The following is a 16,671-nucleotide window of genomic DNA, read 5'->3' on the forward strand; positions in this document are numbered from 1 at the left end:
AGTTATACGGAGTTTCTTATTTGAGGAGTACCATGTTTCAAAACACAGGTCAGGGTTGTATTTATTATTACAAACAAGTCAGATAATCAATTGAATCAGATTAAAAAAGAATGGACTGGGAGCTTTATTTAAATAAATGAGATATTTAGGGCTGAGGAAATGGGAACTGATCCAGATTCGAGTTAGGGACATCTAGAATGTGGATAATTGTGCTTAATAGCATATTCCCGTTACATTATACATCACTCTGGGTAGTACTTATCTAAAAGGAACTGTAACACTTATACTGTGCATCCTCTTTGGCCAACACTTGTCTGAAAGGAACTGTAACATTTATCCTGTATATCACTTTGGGCAACATTTATCTTAAAGTAACTTGTCACATTTACAATGTATGTCACTTTGGGAAACACTTATTGGAAAGGAACTTTAACCGTTTATACTGTACATCATTTTGGGCAACATCTGTCTGAAAGGAACTTGAAACGTTTATACTGTACATCACATTGGGCACCATTTATCTGAAAGGAATTTGTAACGTTGACACTGTACTTCACTTTGGGCAACATTTATCTGAAAGGAATTTGTAACGTTGACACTGTACTTCACTTTGGGCAACATTTGTATGAACTTAGGCAAGATCTATCTTAAAGAAACTTGAAACATTTTCACTGTACATCACTTTGGGCAACAGTTATCTGAAAGGAACTTGTAACATTTACAATGTACGTCATTTGGGCAACATTTATCTGAAAGGAACTTGTAACCTTTACACTGTACATCACTTTGGGCAAGATTTATATGAAAGGAACTTGTACCATATTTAGTTTTCACATATTTTTCTATGCTAGTGTCTTTTTCTTCCTAATGTAGATGCATCAAGAAAAAGATTTGATTTCTGAATATTTGCTGATAATTTTCAAACATCAGTATGATAATAATCATTCAATCGAAGATTCAGTTTCTAATATTTATGCCAATAATGTCGCCAGATTGCTTATCAGGTGAGCTCCTTATACATGTGTGCCGAAAGACTGCATTTTCTTATTTACCCGATCTCAGCAAAAATGTAATTGTGTAGTCCTCCCCAAATGATACACATATACACATTGTAGGATAAGATAAAGTACTTTCTATTTTTCTATAAACTTGTTACTAAGTAAGTTATTTAATTTCACTTCAGAATTTCATCCATTTACTTTCCAGACTTCAAAATCAGTTTCTTGACATTATCGAATACCTTGAGCAGGTAAGCCTTGTAATGTTACTATATATATATATATATATATATATATATATATATATATATATATATATATATATATATATCTGTGTGTGTGTGTGTGTGTGTGTATGTGTGTGCACGTATTTTAAGAGTCCTCTTGAAACATTAACTTTCCTTTAATTGGGCATTTAATGTAAATTACTTACGCAAGCGATATTCAGCCCAGTGTGTTGTGAGCGATTTGATGCCCAGAGTGGAAACGAACTACAGTAGATATAAAGATAAGTAACAAAAAACAACTAACTGAATGCAGATAGTGATACTATAAAAAAATGCACATCACATGATACTTTTTTTCTGTAAAAGAAATCAAAATTTCGATGTCCATGTATCGATACATATTCATTCGATAACTTAAACTTATTAAATGATATTATATTCTCCTATCTTGTAGTTTGTTTTCTCTTAATCAGATAAGAATATTGATCTGGATAAAACGTCCTAAAATAGGGAAAACTATGTCAAAGTCAGCTGTTAATTTTTATATTGTATTCATTATTTATTTATCATTATAACATTTGTGTGGAAAGAAATTTTCATTTGCAAAATCGCGAAAATGTAAATATTTCCACAGCATTGGTACGAATCAAGAACAAGACCTTCTAGTAACCATCACGTAACGCGTTAAAAAAAAAAACACTTTATTTATAGTTTCTGTAATATCATTTTATAACAAGACATTATTTCAACATCATATGGTTTGGGTGTCTGGATGACGTATGCGAGAGTTTACCGTGTTGTAATCTAACTTTTATACAATTTCTAGTAGGTACATGTCAAATACAAAGGTAAGAGAAACAAATTAGCGGCGGATTCAAATCAGCCCCAATGAATTCATGATTAAATGACCCATACTTTCATTTTTTGTGTTCATACAAAGGATGTATACAATATATAGTTCTTTACAAATATAGAATATCATAGAAATATCATAAATAATATCATAAATAGTATCATAGTAATATTATAGAACATATTGGAATATCGTAGAATATGATAAGCAAAGTGGATGAGTTAAATGATCTTATTTTACAGCTAAGATGTGATCTACAACAAGTTCAAAACCTATTCATTGACACAAGACAATCTCTCGAAGAAAACAAGGAATGTGCCATTCATAACTTGTCCTTGCTTCACACAGAACTAGGAAATATCATCGCAAATGTCAATAAAGCAGTAGACAGAGAAGAAGGAAAGTAATTATTCTTACCACTTTAGCCGCCACTAGCTAAATTTCATGTAAATTTATCTTAGTCTGAACTCAAACCCACGTTCATCCATTTGTCCGACCTCCATCCGACACCATTTCCTCTTGGGCTATTGGGCTATTGTCTCTCAAACGTCAAAGTACATGTATATCTGCCTCAATTTCAACAACACAAAACATTGTTAGAGGTTAACTTTCCAAAATACATGGGTGTTGTTGTTGTTGTTGTTTTAGGGTTTAACGCCATTTTTCAGCACACGATAGGCTATACATGGCGGCCAGTATTAATGGTGGAGGGAAAACCCCGGAAAGAACCACCGACCCACGAGAAGCTACTGGCAAGCTTTCTCACATACCCACATAGGCTGAATCCGAGACTCGAACCCACGCAGACAGAGGTGAGATGGCAGTGATCTGTAACGGAGAGCGCTTTAGACCACTCGGCCACTCGGGGCCCCCCAAAATACATGGTGGCTCTACATCTGTGTATTGTGAAACTTATGTTAGTCTTCTTCTCCAGAATGCTAGTATCTGAAATACTACCATAGCAACAAGATGTAAATCTATTTCAAGCAAAATGTAAAAATTGCGGAGCCTATTTATCACAAGTGTAGTAGTATATGTTTCTTTGGAATGTTTATTCTGAGTGACTGTAAACAGAGACAGTATAAATTACATAGAAAACAATGTAAATACTTTTGTGGCATCTTTTTTCACGAGGACCTTGCCTTATATACTAATATATATATATATATATATATATATATATATATATATATATATATATATATATATATATATATATAACTTTTAACTGTGCTTCACCAGATTTAACAATAAGTGTTTTTGCACAGAGGAATATTTATTTTACGAGAATGTTTTCTTTAAGCTAGTCAGTATGGCCGATGCCGCTTAAAGTTATCAAGCTTTGAATGACTTAGTTTCCAAAATGCCGAAGTAGCTAGACTAGAAATGACAGACTGAAATTGCCCATTAACAATTTTTAGTAGCTTTCCATTCTCTCTTTCTGTTTGTCCCAGCTGTGAGGTAAGGTGGTTTTGAAATGCAGTATGGTCATTCGTGTGCGTATCTGTTTGCACACATAAATTTGAGTCCATAATTGCTTTTTCAGTTTATTGGTCAAAGAAACAAGCACATGTTTCCACAAAAGAAGATGCTTCATTTGCAGCTTTTGTGTTCCAAAAATTCCGGACAGTGTACATTAATGTGATCTGTATTTAAAACTGTCCCAACAGCCCATTGTTCCCTTGAGCACAAAAAACCCCAACAACAAAGCATGTGATTTTTTTATAACACCCCCTCAGAACAGGAAACTTCCATGATAGTTCACAATATTTGACATTTTAGGTGTACGACGTTGTGAGAGTTTTTGCCGTGTCCAGCTGAAGAACTTTGAAGATGGTATTCAGAAACATTTTAAAAGTCCCGAGATTATTAATGAGTAGATAATTACTAGACCTTTGACAAGCACTCCAACTCCTCACTTTGGGTTTGTACCCTAAGTTATGTCTTTTCCTGGAAGGGATCCACGTTAGCCTAATGGTTAACGTGCGGGACTGTGCCATCAGAATGGTGTGAGTACATATTCCGTTCAGACAAAACCTGGTCGGCCTCCGTTATGTGTCTTGGCAAGGCCTCGAACGATTAATACTTTTCATTGATGTGCCATTAAACACGAACATTTAAACCGTCACTTTATTCTAAGTAAATAAGTTTTGATTTGTTAGTTCAGTCATGTGGATATCTTTTAACTATCCTTGTCAAAATTGTTTTCACTGGCATTATCATCCTTTTGCAATTTGTGGCTAACTTTTAATGTCTATCATTCAAGACAAAAATTTTGAAGCCGACATATATTCACGCTAGGTTTAGAAAATATTTATTTATGTATCCAAAGTTACTTATGATAGCTTACAAAGAGTTTCAAACTTAACAAGTGGCTTATGCTATTTTCCTTAATTTTTAGGCGAAAACTGAATGAATTTAAGGCTCAAATAGAGAGGCTAGAAGATACTTTTGAATTTTCACCTCTAGCTGGTATAGAGAACGCCATCGCCAGATTGCTCCGGTCAGTGCATGATGCGATACAGACCACACATCCATCGACAGAGGCGCACGAGAAGCTATCTAGTAGTGAAATATCAATCTTATTCAGGTAATAGAGGTTTTATATACCAACTCAATGGTCATTTTGTTTCTTACAATAAGAAATGCACATTTGGAACCGGACTAAAACCAATGTAAGAAAGTAGAAAATATACCTGAGTGCCGGTAATCAACAAGATAATTGATTACTTTAGAAAAGAATATCAGTTCAAAATATATCAGTACAGTGGTTAATCAATTTGCTTTTCTTGTAAGTATACCTGTACTCATAAAAAATGGTTGTTTGTTTAGAAGCTGGTTTGAATACATAAAATTACGTTATAGCAACGAAGATTCTACTAATGGCAACTGACTGACTACTATTAACTTGGTCATCTTGCACATTTTTCAGTACTGAAACGTGATATGTGATGTGATGTGATTTGGATTTTTAACGTAGCTTTAACAATGTTTCAGTCATGTCGTTATGATGTCTGTAATGTGGCAGTTTATAGTGATATCAGCAACAAATGAACAAAAGTGTTCAAAGTGAAGAAAAAAAAAGATATATATATATATATATATATATATATATATATATATATATATATATATATATATATATATATATATATATAAGATGTTTTCTTCACAATGTTGGCATACGAACAATTTTGTTCATCTGCTGCAGATATCAGATAACATTGTCGATTCAATTCGGCAAAGCTGGACTTTTCATTATAATAATTAAGCTGGTCAGTCCAATAAACAAGCATGGAATTGTGCATACATTGGGCATACAGTTTGCATAGTTGACACGAACTTTTCCGCCAAAGCTACACATTACGCATGCATTGCAATACCCTTCCTGTGAGACTTTAATGAAAATTCTACTGATAAGTCATACATACCTGTCATTCAAAGTGGTTTTTCTTTTTTGTGTGCTTCAACCCCCATGTAAATGAGGTGCAAATGTGAATTAATACAAAACGGTTAAAAATGGGTTAATTATGTAATCATCTCCCTGTTGTTTATTTGAACTTTTTTTTACACCAATTCATTCTAACATATCAGAGAGCAACAAAATTATGAACACCCTGACTTGCATACAATTAATAATTTTATCTTATGTTGTTTTTTTTGTTTTTTGTTTTTACAAAGTGCTGGTTGTATTAAATGGTACCTTCCCAGGCATTTGTTTCTTTCCGGATTGTGTCATGGTGATACTCGAGTTAAAAACAGAGTTATGAAAACAATACAAGACTATTTATTGGTTGTTTCTTCTACAGAAAGAAGCATTTTCATGATCCTGGTGTACATTTTATATATCATATTTTATCATTATGTTAAAGAAATGCAGCTGTCTTTTCTTACAGAAGTCTTGGGGATTATTATGAGCATTCATATAGAAAGAAGGAGAAAGCAAAATGACACATTAATTTGCAAAGAGAATAAATGATATGTTTGTTTACAAACACGTTCTTGATAGTGGTACTAAAATGGCACGTCATAAATAATATCACACACTCGATAATTTTAACTTTTCTCCACTTTTTCCTGCAGCATTTTCTTGCAAAGGATTCACGAAGAATCTACGCCTGACCTTTCGAGTACCGTCCAGTCTGTTGAAAAGCTCTGGAAACAACGCACACAAGGAGACAGTACTGTTACGAGAGATAAAATATATATGATAAAGACATGCAGTTCAGCTGATGTTACTCAAAGTACAGAATCAAATTGTTCTGTCGACAAATCTAATTTAGCTTGTCAAGGTAATGTTTCAAAAGACCATTCCGCAACGGTTTATCTGCCAAGGACATGTAACTTGACCATGGAAAACCAGTCCTTAATACATGATGATTGTATGGATTCTTCAGTGAAGTCAAATGATTATGAAATGTTAACATGCAGCTATGTTTCACAAGGCAGTCCTGATGGTAACTTATCTGTCTACACACAAACGTTGACCTCAGTAACACCTGACACGTCCCCAGAGGAGACATCGCAAATGACATCACGTGACTGTTCAAATACTTTTGATGAATCGTTTATAAGTAATGATGTTACTAGTGATTCTCACTCTTATTGGTGGGACCTACATGAGATCCACCCCGGAGACTGTGTGCATGTGGAAGAGGATGTTCGCCCTTCAGGCATTAGACTCAACCTTGAAAACGAAGATGCTCCCAACGAACAACTTAGAAAAGAAAGACTACGCAACCATCTCTTCTCCATGCAAAATACGAGGAATCCGTCAAAAGATTTCATTGAAACAATAACAACGGCAGCTGGTAAACATTACGGTGGTCCTAATTCCTGTCAGAAGCGGACTGTCGTCAATGTCAGCGAAGCTTGCACTCAGAGAGACAAAGAATCGGTTAGATACTCTAAGATATCTTCATTTAAGCCAAATCGAAAGCTAAAATTCAACAATTGTAATGTTACTGATGTAGTTAAGTCACAGTTAAGACCTGACAAAGATATTTATGAGACCTGCAAACCATCTGACGTCTCCAGCTGGCATGAGAACTGCGGTTCAGTAAGTATCAATCATAATATTTTTTCCAATAATATTGCGTAATAGGAGCCTACTGGAAATAAGCCTTATAAAACGTTTACAAATCATTCTAGGTTTAATCGTATTGTCTTCTTTTAATTTGTAATTTGTATATCTTTATTATACATTTTGCATGCATTACTGTGTATGTATTTTGTCCAATATTATATATGCCTTTTATGCTGTGTGTGTATGTTGTTTTCTGTATGTTTTATGTTTTGTATCGAAATTTGAATGTATTAATGTGGAATCAAAAATTTATTATTTCAGTACCATGGATCGTCAGTCGAAAGCAGTATTATCCCAAATCAATGCCAATATCAATTACGTATTGTTTTTCTTTACAATTTCGGTTGATGCAACTAACACCCGATTAATCTCCTTGAGAAAGGAGAATTCATTGCACTGCCATATTGGTTGGTGCTTAAGTAGTTGAAGTGTTTGATTTTATGTTTAGAAGCAGCGTATCTGTTAGACTTTTATGCAAGTTCAGGATACACTCTCGGACATTAGAAGTGAAAACAATGCTAATCATACTGGTTTCATGCACAGTCTACTTGTATTCTCACCTCTGTTTCATTTTCAGTTGACATATATTATATTCTGGACACAGACTGGGTAATTTTGATACATAACGGTGGCTATGTTCATTCATTTTTGGGTGTTCCGTTGGGAATCGTTCTAATCCTCTTTCAAAGCCACTTACTAACACCTTTTAACCAAAATCAACGATCTGTTTATTCAGTAAAAACATCTTTTTAATAAATCATGTGGAAGATAAGATCAACTTAAAATCTGTAAGAGTCTTTTGAGAGGGATTTAATTTTCTTAAATCTAATCAACTAGAACAAACTTCAAACAAATACAGCGAAGATAGTTACATGAGTTCCATATTTTGCTAATGGAGATTCTCGTTATGAGATAAAGAAACCGTCTGGGAACCTCTTCATTGTTCGACCGAAACAAACAAACAAAAAAAAACTATGCATTTTTTTAATACAAAATTATGAAGAATGAATGGCTCTCATAATCTAGGGAACTTCTCTCTAAATCCACTCAGAATTCAACACGATTCGATTTGCGGCGTGGGAATAATTGCATACTGCCAGCAATGCTTTAGCAAATGTAAAATGTATCATTGTTTGAATCACCAGTTAAAATGTGGAACTAATGGGCTATTTTACACATATGTTTCTTCTTTAAAGAGGTCACTGATATAGAGTTCTAAAATTTCCATCCCAAAATATCATCTTTTTACATTGTACATACCACACCCCAACAAAGATGCATTAGTTTAAGTGTGGGACTGTAGAAAACGCAAGTTGTTAGTGACCACGTTTGTGAAAGTGAAAATTACTCTTTTAAATGTCCGAGATACAGAGCCCTTAAACCATATAGTTTTCCCTTCGTTAACGTTTCTTGATAAGATTTCGTTTGAAATGTTGACAAGAAGTGGTTTCTGAAAAGCATATTACAGAAACTCTGATCAAAGATTTCCAAAACGAATGGGAAGATTTTTCGGAACTTAAAAGCAACTGGACACAGACGTGATCATCTCTAGTTTTTGCGATTATTTTGAAATCTTTTATATTCTTCGTGGGTTTTTCTTTGGTGGATTGCTTTACTTGTTATGCATCTCATTTTCTTATATATTTCATGATGCGATATTGAAATGTATTAGTGGGATAAAAATGATATCCCCAAAGTGCCGATACCACTGCCGTCGCTTCAGTGGCGATATCAATTTTACAAGTGCTCTCTTTAACCATTTTGTTTGTTGTTGTTGTTGTTGTTCTAGGGTTTAACACCATTTTTCAGCACAAGATAGGCTATACATTGCGGCCACTGTAACATGGTGGAGGAAGAACCCTGGAAAACCCAGGGAAGAACCACCGACCTACGAGAAGATACTGGCATAACCATTTTGGTAAAAGGACTCCATAAAACGTACTCCAAAAAGTAGGCTTTAAGAATTTTTACTTCATGTTTTTGAAAATAATTAGCTGTCCACAGGAATTACACAAACTGTCAGAGATTGAACTTACATGACCTGTTGATTTTTATGGTATCACCCATACACTATTGTACCCTTTGGTGTCGTACGCTCATTGTTGTGCCATTGTTACTATGGTACGACCAACTGCAAACATTTATTTGAGAAAAAAAAACTCTTTATTAATATGGTAATACAATTGGTTTTAGTAGCGATTTTAACTCTCGTCACAATCATAATCATGTTTGAAAACTACGGAGAAATAGGGGATAGATGAATGTTAATTGTAAACCGAAATTAAGTGACAATCGAAGTTTGAGTGCAGTGTCTGATACCGATCAAGACCGCAAGCTTTCCAAGGCGACGCACATGTTACGTTTGAATGGAGAAACAAAGAAAACAAACAACCAAAACTCACAATTATTCAAATGTTTCGTTACTGAAAGATGTTACGTTCTGAATTCTGCCCGATGCGATGGCACTGTCATGTTTCTTCAGTATCCCACCCCAACAATGTTCACTGAATCTATCAACGCAAGAAATGTATTAACAAAAATACAAAGTATCTCATTATTTTTGTATGAAAATTGTCATGAATTGGACAAAATACACACTCTTAAGCATTATAATATAGTGGTTGATCAGATTGGTACAGAATGGGGAACAATCCATGCAAATTGACGGATGTTGCTATAAAATATATTGTACAATGAAAAAGTATTGTTTACCTTAGCAGACATAAGTAAACGTATCAGTCGTGAAGACACATTTTGTATTGTCAATTGTGACTCGTAAAATATATTTTTGTTTATATCTACTTTGCATGTCCACCTATGTTATTTGCGTCTTCTCTTTACTTACAGTTGTTAATAGGATGTACAATAAATTATTGAGCTGTACAGTCGGACGAAATACCATGTATGATATTAAGTAAGAGTATTTCATTGAGAGAGAGGAAAAACTGAGTTGCTTAAACTTGTGTCTGGTCCGTTTGCTTGAATAAAAGTTATGTTTAATTGACCTCGTTTTCAGGAATACATAACCAACAGACTTAAATGGATGTCATCAAAACGTTAAAACTTCTCTTGAAATAAGCAGTTACGTGCAATCGTTGTGCTTTTCCATTAGAAAAAAGTGCGTATAGAACGCATATTTCTCCGTCACTTTCTGTATAGTCATGAAGAAAAATATATACTTTTATTTTCATTATCCGTACTATATTTGCATAGGTTATTTAAACCTGTATCTTGCACAGGATATGATTCAAACAATTGTATATTTGTCTTTTACAGTATATGGCCGAAAATGATGATGATCCGACAAAGGCATGGTAATCAATCTTTATAATATTACGTTCGGTCAATGACCTTCATTTTCATTTGGAACATTGATAAGTGATTTGGGACTTTTCTGTTATAAATTACTCTCTGAAGCTCCAGTTTCAAAATATTTTGATCAAACCTGTATGCAGATTATGTCATCAATATCTGGTAAAAGTTCGATTATGAGTCACATTTACATATTTTAATTAGGCGATCCGGCATCCGATTGGCCCAATTTCATACTAATCTAGAGGACATATTTCTGAGCCGATTTTGACAGGAGTTCGATCAGATTTTGTATATAATCTCCATCATCAAGATATCAGACAAATTAGATAATGAGATATTAGGATATTTAAAATTCAGGACAAAGTATATTGCACTCTAGAATCTGCATTATAATATATATATATATATATATATATATATATATATATATATATATATATATATATATATATATATATATATATATATATATATATATATATATATATAAGCAAACATTTAAGATATATTATATTTGAACCATATCTGTACATATAAAATGGGGCGTTCTCGCATGTGGCTGACTGAGACTCTATTACTTTACAAGCTGGATTTCTGAACGTTTCTATATAAGCTTATATCATAAAGATTTTGTTTGATTTCATTTAAGAGTGGCACTGTGGCATGTTTACTGCTAAAGATGTCTAATGGGATAACCAAGGTTTTATATTGGTTTTATATTCGGCCTGCGCCGCTCGTCTAAGCCCCTGGGTGTCGTTACATCCGCTATCATGCCATTGTTTTCTTAATGATAATGCTTAGTCTGACAGCTTGTCTGACCAATTGGCTTTTGTCGTTCTTGACGTTATCTATTGCGCATTATTTTGTCTCTGATGTTTATATTATTGATGGCGACAATTTCTGTTTGCTGTCTTTCATGCGTGCATTTCTTGAGAGGAATATAAAAACTGGGGTCATTGGAGTAATGGTGTATCTCTTCATTGTCATTTTGCATCATCGCCAATATCATACACTTTCGGTTTACATGTACCTTTTATCCTTCAAACTTGGTAATCGCGTATTGTGGATCGTCCCGTTGGAAAGCATAATGTAAAACACAATGTCATAGACTAATGGTGAATTCCAAGCTTTCAAAAACTTATTTTTTTTTCAAATTTTGTATCAGTTTTCATATCATTACCTCTCGAAATCATTGTAATGTGCCACAATGCGCATTTAAGAAGTCTCTTCTGTGTGTGTCTTAGGAGAATTAGCACAGACCCGAGGAAGACGAACTCGATTTTGTGTGCGCAGTCTTTGTGCGTGTTGAAATCGGTCTTTGGAAATGTACTTTTGGCTATATTTCACTGGTTTTCCCAGACACCAGCCTAAAGTATGTTTAACTGGATAGATTTACATTAGACGATCATATCTGGCAAGTGTTTAGGTCAATCTACTCGAAACATAAGATAATACTACACCTGATGGAGTCACGGGGAGCATGTTTGAGATATGGTGATCTTGCATCTGGGTGGCAGAGCTTTTAGTCAAGCTTGCTTACGCAAAATTATATCATCAAGGTCGGCTTAACATTATATCACCAAGGTTTCAGAAGGGTCAAGTTATCAGCAACATCTACGAATATTATTGGGGCGTTCTGGAATGTCTGAGCTTGTTAAAACTCTAGAGGCTGTATTGTCGGTCAGACTTTAATTATACCTTTAAATTGAACCTTTTATCCTTCACACTTTGTAAGAGTTTGACTTTTAGCGACTTCCATGCATATTAATTAAGCGTTCTGGCGTCTGTTTGGCTGAACATGATTCCCTTATGGAGTCTGTATTTCTAATGATCAAACTTAGTATATAGGCTTATGTTATATATATTGCTAGATGAGATTAATGATGAGTAATATCTAATATCTGCATATATTAAGATTCGATTTCGCATATGATCAGCTTAGTTCCTGATCACCTTGAAGGCTGTTATAAAAAAATATGGATGAGTATCGTAGGAGCGACACACTCATTTTAACAATAAGGTGATCTCTGATCTAATTGACAGAGCTTGTTACCTTTGTAAAGTCTTTATTACTGATAAGATTTGGATCAGACTGGTTCTTTTTGTTTATGTCAACACGAGTTGGGATCTTACGATTATGGGCGAAATCATGGCGTTTTGGAATTATGTAACTGAGCCTATAACCAGTCTAGACGCTGTACTTATAATCAGACTGGGATCAAACTTCTGATATAAACTTATATCATAGATGAGCTTTGATGAGTTCAATAATAAGTGACGTCTGCGGATGTTAATCTTGTTTGTATGTGTGTGTGTGTGTGTGTGATTTGGATTTTTAACGTAGCTTTAACAATTGTTCAGTCATATCACTACGATGTCTGCAGTGTGGCAGTTTTTAGTGATGTCTATGCACTGGGGCATCATGCCGCAGACATGTGGCATGATGTCCCACCCAGTCACATTATCCTGACACCGGGCCGACCAGTCCTAACACGAACCTCTTAATGCTGAGCGCCAAGCGAGGCAGCTGTTAGTACCATTTTTGTAAGTCTTTGGTATGACTCGGCCAGGGATCGAACTCACGACCTCCCGCTTCCGAGGCGGACGCTCTAACCACTAGGCCACCGGAGCGGTCGTTAATCTTGTTAACACGTTGATACTGAATCTCATTAGCTGAGGTTGTTACTGATCTGAAAGCTTAAGTTTTTAATAGAATTGGCTCACACGTGTGGCTATTAGTGTATTGTTCTTGCATCTGTTTTGTGAGCCGTCGAAGTAAGTAATTAAAATTGTGAAAAATACTCATATTTGCCTCTCTGAGAATGTGATTTCTTAAATTAACTAAGGATAAAAAAATGTTTGCAAAATAGAAAAAGTGAAACTTGAGTGGGCCAGAAATAACTGTTATCCTATATTGTCATTTTCATCAAAATGATTTGTGAAGTTATATCATTAAGACCTTCGATGAGTTCTATTTTGAAGGTCGTCTCTGCACGTTGATGAGATTTACTGACAGCTGTTTGATAGAGTTTGGTTCGGCTTACTGACAGCTGCTTGATAGAGCTTGGTGAGGTTCACTGACATCTGATTGGTAGAGCTTGATGGAGCTCACTGACAGTTGATTGGTAGAGTTTGATGGGGCTCACTGACAACTTCCTGGTAGAGCTTGATGGGGCTCACTGACAGCTGCTTGGTAGAGCTTGATGGAGCTCACTGACAGCTGTCTGATAGAGCTTGGTGAGGCTCACTGACATCTGATTGGTAGAGCTTGATGGGGCTCACTGGCAGTTGATTGGTAGAGTTTGATGGGGCTCACTGACAGCTGCTTGGTAGAGCTTGATGGGGCTCACTGACAGCTGCTTGGTAGAGCTTGGTGGGGATCACTTACGGCTGCTTGGTAGAGCGTGATGGGGCTCACTGACAGCTGATTGGTAGAGATTGATGGGGCTCACTTCCATCTGATTGGTAGAGCTTGGTGAGGTTTACTGACATCTGATTGGCACAGCCTGTTACCAAACGCGGGACTTCATTTCTGTGTATATTTTGATAACACTTGATAGACAATATTGTATTATCAAGATTTTGTAGCGGGTTTGATTATAAGCGAATGACGATAAGAGATAGCAAGACTTCCCCACAAGAATAGTTCTTATAATTTGTACATCAAGTTCACATATTTTCTTGCGGAAAATTCATTTTATGCTAACAGCATTTAGTAATGGATGATGGCTTTTACTCCTAAAATTTAACATCACACTGCATTTGTTTACTGACTTATTTCAACAGTTTCCAAGCATATTGGAAAACCGCGGATGTCTGTTAAGTATCAGATATTGTCATGTATTAGGTGAAAGAGACTAATGAGAAATCTGCATAAAAACTTGTTTGTGTATGTTACAGGTATGATGTGTCGGACGATGATGCTAACATGTCACGTACGTACGGAACAAACGAGGAGGAGGAAACCGAAGACAACGAAACTGCTTCCAATTCTTGAGCACAAAAAAAATGCGTCTCGATTATAGCTGGGACATGAAATTTGTATTGCCTTTCAAGAAAGAATTTAGAAAAAACTCACTCGTTTGTAAAAAGTATGTTCGACCGAGAAGCATTAAAGAATATTTGAAAAAATGTTTATAATACTTTTACTTCTGTTGCCATAGGAATAAATTGAAATTTGGCGCTGGATACTTTTACAATAAATTCAGTTCAATAGCCCTTTTCAAGGCAACATTTCTCTAACAGGAGTGTAAACATGTTATTGATAGCCCGTTGTGTTTTATCTACGTGACTGGATGTAGGTTTATTAACTAGTATGCAGAAAAATCAGAGTGCCATTGCATGGAGTGAAGAAGCATGCAGATACAGATGATGCGGGTGGTGGTGTTCTGTTCATGAGAACAGGGCAGGGAGAAAACGATGGAATAGAAAGAAGGGATGTTTGGAATGTATAGAGAGAGACAGACAGACAGAGAGACATAGAGAGACAGAGAGAGAAAGATGGTCATGGTATATAACATTAATGCATTCGTATGTGTGGTGAAAAAGGCAAGATAAAAGTGGGTTGATCTTGATCAAATCTGTAAACTATTGGGGGGAAAATAAATAAAATGGACACTTAAAATAAGTCAGGTTTGAAAATAAACTGCAGACAAGTTTCTCAGTTACAGAGAAATAAAAGAATGGGCGCATTGCCAATAAGAAGATATTACTAGTCTGCACAACTGAAGTTCAGACTCAAACTATTGAAAAATTAATCCATCATATAAACTGAGATACATGATAGCTGCCAAAATAGAAAGATAAAATAAATTGAAGAAAGAAAAAAAAAAGAAAATCTGAAAAAGTAAAACAAATACAAACCATGTTAGAATTACCAATACTAAGATCAGATCACGGACTCATTGCACCATATCACTGCGCTATCTGCACCCATAAGTTTAAGCTACTGTTAACATCACATGAACTCAGCTAGCCAATGAATCTTGTTCGTCTCAGAATACCTATGGCGGTGACAAATAAACTTTTAAAACTGCACCGAAAAATGACGTTGAATACAAAATTAAGACAGATAAGTTGTCCTCTCATTGTCCTTGGTGTGTGTATTAACTCATAATCTTATTTGTACATTCATACATATGATTAAGTAACACTGAACAAAACGAACAAGTGAATATCTTTATAAATAAAACTCCACCGGATGTTTGAGGTCACTAATTTATTGATCAACATTGTATTCCTGGCTTTGATATACAATATTTCAGATAAGTAAGATAATTCGTTTCTACAACTGTTCATGAGAAATTACAGCATGCCATGCACATGGTCTAACTTGGAACGAATAGGGGACAATAACATCTAATATGCGAAATTCTTTCAGCTTATCGTGGACCTTCCGGTCCTTCTAGAGTTGAAGCCATAAGTCGAATTTCTCTATACTCATCACATCAGTCTGGAAATCCAAGGAATATAATAAGATTGTATACTCATACTTAGTACAGACTACAGAGTACACGTCTACCGACAATATAGATGACGATCTAAGCAATGGTGGGTGTAGGGTTTATGTTCAGGAATGGAAAAGACCAATTTTCACCCGGTGGGCATTATCAAATTCAAAGCATTATTTCACATCCCAACATTTAACATGAAATAATCTTGACACACTAAATGGATAATGGTTATGCATGGGGAAACTCCATTAGTAATGCCATAAAGGTATGTTGGATATTAGTTACATGTATAGCTATCCTATCCTCACCTACCGCTCTTCCCCGCTTTGGTGTTCTATTAATAATAAATCATCGTCAACAACTGATTGGGTTTATCAGTCAGGACAAATCTGGGTCTGTAACAATATTTGTCTGTCAGTACATGATTGTTTTCCTGCCATAGAACCGTCGTCATTTTTTAAACTTTATTTTTGTCAGTAATATTCCATTTCTATAGGTCCCGATTGTGACCCATTAATTTTACGACCGTAATGTTAAATTTCACGGTTTCAGATGGTGGCTTATCATTGTTATACCCATCATGTTGCATTTCCACAAGTCCCCACCATACTAACCCGTTGTTACAGTTCTAAAAGTCCCTGTTTTGCCATCCGTAATATTAATTTCTCTTAGTCCCTATGGTGTCATTTCGTAACGTTAATTTTCCTTCGTCCATACTGCCATTTCTACTCTTGATACC

General features: G+C 35.2%; 1 protein-coding gene across 4 annotated transcripts in view; it reads left to right on the forward strand.

The window, feature by feature from the left end:
* Positions 1-15,481, forward strand: part of LOC149794078 (uncharacterized) — a 177,209-nt gene extending 161,728 nt beyond the window's left edge. Inside the window, exons 9-15 of one of the 4 annotated variants that reach the window (XM_089968031.1) lie at positions 1,207-1,249; positions 2,321-2,481; positions 4,480-4,668; positions 6,162-7,137; positions 7,742-7,773; positions 10,441-10,478; positions 14,380-15,480. In XM_089968031.1, the coding sequence (XP_089824157.1) occupies positions 1,207-1,249; positions 2,321-2,481; positions 4,480-4,668; positions 6,162-7,137; positions 7,742-7,773; positions 10,441-10,478; positions 14,380-14,504 (1,564 nt within the window). In that variant the 3' untranslated portion in view covers positions 14,505-15,480. Of the gene's footprint in view, positions 1-1,206; positions 1,250-2,320; positions 2,482-4,479; positions 4,669-6,161; positions 7,138-7,741; positions 7,774-10,440; positions 10,479-14,379 lie in introns of all 4 variants that reach the window. The other 3 variants (XM_089968032.1, XM_089968029.1, XM_089968030.1) reach the window with 3 other exon arrangements.
* Positions 15,482-16,671: the final 1,190 nt, after the last annotated feature.

This window comes from Sinohyriopsis cumingii, chromosome 8 (assembly GCF_028554795.1).
Source record: "Sinohyriopsis cumingii isolate HCF-2022 chromosome 8, ASM2855479v2, whole genome shotgun sequence".
Classification (NCBI taxonomy): Eukaryota; Metazoa; Mollusca; class Bivalvia; order Unionida; family Unionidae; genus Sinohyriopsis; species Sinohyriopsis cumingii.